General features: G+C 34.0%; 1 protein-coding gene across 1 annotated transcript in view; it reads left to right on the top strand.

The window, feature by feature from the left end:
• Positions 1-136, top strand: part of LOC105622617 (syntaxin-1A) — a 47,014-nt gene extending 46,878 nt beyond the window's left edge. The window contains exon 8 of the mRNA XM_012204034.1: positions 56-136. Within this exon, the coding sequence (XP_012059424.1) occupies positions 56-136 (81 nt within the window). The remainder of the gene's footprint in view (positions 1-55) is intronic.
• The last annotated feature ends 5,996 nt before the right edge of the window (positions 137-6,132 follow it).

The following is a 6,132-nucleotide window of genomic DNA, read 5'->3' as shown; positions in this document are numbered from 1 at the left end:
CTGAGAAAGGTTTATAATAAATTATATTAAACTTCTCTGTTAATGCCGAGTGCAGAAGAAGATCATGATCATGATTTGCCTCGCCGTATTGGGCGTTGTCGTCGCTACCACCATCGGTGGATATTTCGGACTGTGAACGCCAAACCAGGTACGTGCCAGGACGCGTGACATTTGATATTTTATTGGAAATGTTCAAATAACGATAAGAATATATGTGAATAGCCGTTTTATTAATGCAGATACAGTTGTTGTAATTATTATTTGATTGTCCACTGTTATGTTGAAATAATATACAATGATATGTATACTCATGGACTAAAAGATGCAACACTTTTTTTTCAATGAGTTTTTAATGGGTTTTCTTTATGGATCCATAAATAACAATCAATCCCTCGATGAGTTCATTCCAAAACCTATCGAAAGTGTTACAACTTTTTAATCTGTGAGCGTACATAATTTTTAACTACAGAAGTTCTTAAAGTTAACTTTTTTATTACTTAATATTATCAATAACACTAGTCAACAAATAAAAAAATTTGTTGATATGAATAAGGTGATTTTTAATCGTTTTTGCTCACTGAATACGAAAATATTAAGAATTTTGCACGTATAACTCTTTTGTTATTGAAATATTTATTATGACGTCATTTTTGAGAGAGAGAAAGGGGAGGGAAGGGGGAATGTCTATTTTATTTTTCTTCAATCACTTTTACATCGCGAGATGGATTTAAGATTCTTCTTTTGTTCCTTTTCAACTATGTGAGAAGAGATAATACTCATGACGACATATACATGAGAAATCCATTTTACTTTGATTTTCAACTTATGATTGAAATAGAAGTTTTCTTTAAGGTTTTTATAAGCCATCTACTTTGTGATTTTATAATAGCTACATACATAATAAAATTTATTTCATACATTTAAATAAAATCTATGGGAAGAACTTGCTTTAGATTTTTAAAGTACAACTTTAACTGCACAAAAATGACGTGTTACGATTTTTTGAATATCAAATATGAAAAACAGAAAAGCACAAAATATAGGTTTTATCAATGTTATCGAAATTTTGTTGACCAGTGTAATAACATTAGGCTGATAATACATTGCCATTCCAAAATCGATAAGATTTTTATTTAATTGCCCTGTCACTGTATGCACTCAGATGATCTTTTTGTTCAGAAAAGTCCAAAGACCAGCAGCATCGTGTACCTAATTTCGAACCGCCGGCAGCGTCAGCATTCACTCATATCGCTTCGATACGTGAGGCTGATCGCCATCAGACGAAAGAAGATCGTCATTGTCGAAGGTGCCATCATCGGCGCATTTCTGTCGTAACACCTATCATCGCTAGAACCTTCAGTCTATTAGCGCGTTCTCCAGCTCGACACGAAGAAAACCAAAGAGATAAAGGATCGTCGTTGCCATCGTTATTATCGTCGCCGACGTCATCATCATCATTCTTATTGTTGTTCGTCCTCGTCGTCATCATCGTCATCATTATTATCATCATCATCATCATCATTATCATCATCATCATCATCATCATCACCACCACCATCATTATCATCATCATCATCATCATCATCATCATCATTATCATTATTATCATTGACGCTGCGTTGCGTCATCTTCATTTTAAAAGTCTCCTCTGATAGTTAGTGCGTTAGTTGCGTTTGATCGGAAAAAAAACGGAAAGGGGCGAGAGAAACATATCCCTTGTTTTTCTATTCAAGTATTAATTCAATAATTTTTCAATAGATCCATTTAGCAATCAATTCCAAGTCAATACTCTCCTCCTTGCCCTTTGTTTATCCTGTCACGCTGAAGCTTAGAGTAAGCTTCTCTTCTGTGAGCGTCCTCAATGGTCTTTTTTTCTCCTGTTTCCACGTCCCCCTACGTGTTCTCTTCTCACGGATCATGCGGCAAAAGATAATAGACGACAGGAGGCCTCGAATGCCTGAATGAAATGGCCGAGAAAATGAGAGACGCTCTCATCTCTCTAGAATGCAACTAAAACTATCGATCGGAGATATGTACGCACCACGGTTAAGCGACATCTCCGATCGACATTCTGACACAACGTCGTCTTATCGTCGACGATAACTGACAAGGATACTGCCGGTGTTTTCCCTCTTCCTTTCCCTAATATGCGCACGAATGTCCCTGTTAAATATTAGACATCATTATGATACGCATTGCACGTCGGAAACGATAGTTCGCGCGACGCGATCTTCGTAGTATCTGCTTCGTTGCGACCCGAGCCCAACACCCAATGGTGCTTCTAAACGCGAAGACGATGAACGGCTCGCGGCTATATATCACTTTCCTTTTCGTCGCGAAAGTAACATATGTACGATGCCGCTTGAAAAGCTACTTTTTTTTATTTGTACACCGAAAATTTTGAACAAATTCCTTCGAAGTCACATTCTAAAGACGCATTTCTATGTCCATTTATATTCACGAGAGATAAACCGCTGACTAAAAATTTGTACGCCAAATTTGTATTCGTCTAGATAGTTCACTAACTCCCGTTAGTAAATTTTCTCACGGTGATATAAATAGTACTAATTGATATTAGCAATTATTCATTTATTAGTAATTTCTAGCTATTTTTAGATATCCCTTTCTTGAAGACTTACAAGTTTCGAACAAAATTTTGTGAGCATTGTGCTCCGAGCTCTCAGAAAGAATTTCTGATACCAAGAAAAAAATATTCTTGACATACTTTATCGGATTTCGTATATGTGATGCTATAACGTATTTGTATCGAAACTCTTATGATGTAGCACGCTAGGTACGCGATTAGCAATAAGGAACGAGGGATCCCGTATTTTGATCCCGGCCGGACTCAGTTTTTCGTCGCCGAAATGTAAAATAACTGACAAACTTCTTTTGCAAACTTCTTTCCGTAAGAATAGCATAAGAAATTTCCTTCAGATCAGTGTTTAATGTTAAATGAAAAATATTTATGTTTTAAACTTAATGTTATAAAAAACTTAAACTTTTTATTAAGAAAATTAATGGGATAGCATCAAGAATATTTTATTCTAGATTTTAGAATTTTCTATTAAAGAATAACATATTCTTCTTTAAAGAACAAATATGATTGGCTCTATCGATCTTATTTTATTCTAGATCGAGAAATAATAGCATTGAATACAATATTTAATGGATAAATGGTATTTACTGATGAAAATTCAAATACCGGATTTTACTTAAGTGGAAAAAAATAACAGCAGCTAACAACAAGTGATACTTGTAAAGTTCTACCTCGACCAGCGGTTTAACCCTCGGCTATACATATCACGTCAATTCTGAGTATAACGTTTACATCTCTACACCTCTCTATATTCGGACGATTATGAGGAATCAGCTAGAACCTAGATGATGTTTTTTCTTCGCAGAAAACGGTATGTCGAATATGAATTGTGAAGTTAAATTGGAGAAGCGCGTAATTTAAGATAGATTGTGCATCAGTGTTGGCTAACCGCGGTTCATCAAATTCTCTTTTCACGCACATAAAAAACAACAAGATATTGTATACATAGGATGTATACTATGCAATAGGATGCATTAGGTTAGAAATCCTAGTTTCATATAAGCTTAATTAAGCATTCTTCATATTCGCTAGCTATTAGCTAACCAATTACAATGACCTTCGAAATACTCGGTTAATTCACGATAAGAAAGGCATCGACGTGAGCAATGTGATTTTTATAACGGGTATTTTTTAAGTAAAAGATGTTTGCATATTCACTGTGTGTTTGTTCTATTGATAGCTTACTCGAAAAGATATTTCGACCAATAGGTGTTCAATGAGAGAGAAACAATCAATTCTTCCAATATTTCTATTTAGTAGTAATTAGTGTGATATTAATCACAATATAGCGAGGTGTAGCGATCGTATCTTTCTATAGGCGTAAGACACGACGTCGTTTCAGAATGTGACCAGCAGAAGCGAGAACGAATGTTCAGGTGCGTCAAATGTTAAAATAGACTTAATAATACGATATACGTAAACCAAATTCGTTTTTGCTTCTAGACAGTTAATTTTGCTATTTTTTTTTTTTTTCCACTGAATCGATAAAGTTTGCGGTCTCTGATTTTGTACTGCACGATACGCACCATTAGGTATTGGGTATGACGATTATTCTTAATCGCGATTCTCGTCTTGGATAGTTTCGCGTCTTCTGTAAATCTTGACGAATCATCCTCGACGAAAGTAATCCCTTCGTCGCATACTTTTGCTTGAAAAGTATAAAATTGAAATTGTATTGAAATTAAGGAACATAACTTCGTTGTCTTGCTAGTCTTGAAAATAACATAACACAGTTGCGCGAATGATTGATTCGATTTTGAGTTAAATCTGGAATTATAATAGAAATAGTCAAATTCATAAATTCATTACTTTTATAGATTTTTATAACTTTCTTTATTTTTTAGTACATGGATTTTGAAGCTATTATCACATTACTTCTAAATAATATCTTTCGTTTTTTCAAGATCAACGCATGCATTCGAAACAATAACTCTAATTGTAAATCTCAAATTTCCCTTGTTAAATTATACGCGGGTTCTCGAAACTAATTATGCGAAAGGTGCATCATCTTCGAAACGATTAACCCCAACATGGACGAAATAACAGAGAGAGAGAGCATAAAAAGTATAGAAAGCAAAAGACATTACGTAAGAATGAGAGACCGTGTGCGAGTGTGTATGTATGTATGTATGTATGTATGTATGTATGCAAGCATTCATAAGAAGCAGAGAAAAGGAGCCATTTTCTCTTAAGCTGCAGCAATAATATAATTATAGATGTTATGAAAAAAAATAATTGAAGAATAATCTCATTGGCAGAATGAAGAAGAATGAGCGATATTGTATGTACACGGATATGTATACATATACATATTTAAAAAAAATAATATATATATATATATATATATATAGATAGGTAGATAGAGAGAAATGTCATTACGGACGAGGAAGAAAAATACTATTAATAATGACAATTATTATTATTGGCAGCGCCTATATATTGCTCCTCGACAGATTAATGTATCAGACGGAGTGCTGGCAACGTTAATGTTAATATTTTGTTGAGTATATTATAATTATTACGAACGTTGAGGTGCAAACATTCTACAAAAGATCATGAGTTAATGTTAAAAGAAATGGAGAAAAGAGAAAAAGGGAGGAAAATGATGATAAAAGAAGATGAATTACGATTTGTGCAATGCGCATTTTGCGTAAATTATAACATTTAATAATAATAATAATGATTAAGAAAATATTAAGATTACACCTTGCATTGTACAGAAAGCATAATAATTGTTAGTTTAGACAGAACAAACGTTATTATCTACTATCTAATTATAATCCAGTACGATTAAGATGGCTAATTATAAGATTTAATCGCGTAATCCTTCTGTCACAAGTTATTGCGGTCGTCGATAGGTATAATATTCTCTGATATTTATCATTTGGCTGATCAATGGATTTCGTTGAAGAGAGGATGCGTTCCGTATGGACCTCACGTTATCTAAAATAAACGAGAAACAAGGAAGATTCTTTCGGTTATTAAAAGAGATAAAGATGAATAAAAGAATTACGCGGACACGAAAGCTTATCTTCTTCTCTTTTCTACCTACGTTTTCATCGTATTAATACGCCGCATATTAATTTGTATTCTATTTCTCTATTTCGCTCCATTGAGTCACCTAACTGAACATATCGCGTAGTATCTCACAAGGCAAACACAAGAGTTTTTTTCTATCTATTTATTGTTTAAGTTTTGTTTCCTTATTTCTCGGATCATTTGATTTCCATAACAGATTGTCATGATAAGTCTGTTCGGATCATCCAGTATATCCGCTCTTGCAGAAATCCATAACGCAGCCTCAGATCTCGTAATTTTAGCTTTATAGCGAACTCTTCATAATAGGAATTGAGAGAAAAAAAACACACCTATCGTCGTCAATTTCTTATTGCTAGATAGATAGATAGATTGATAGATAGATTGATAGATAAATAGATAGATAGACAGATAGATAGATATATAGATAGAAAGCATGAGTGTGAGAGAGAGAGAGAGAGAGAGAGAGAGAGAGAGAGAGAGAGAGAGAGAGAGAG

The sequence above is a fragment of the Atta cephalotes genome (assembly GCF_000143395.1).
Source record: "Atta cephalotes unplaced genomic scaffold scaffold00047, whole genome shotgun sequence".
In the NCBI taxonomy this organism is placed as follows: domain Eukaryota; kingdom Metazoa; phylum Arthropoda; class Insecta; order Hymenoptera; family Formicidae; genus Atta; species Atta cephalotes.
Note: the sequence above shows the minus strand (reverse complement) of the source record. Positions and strands in the feature narration are given on the sequence as shown.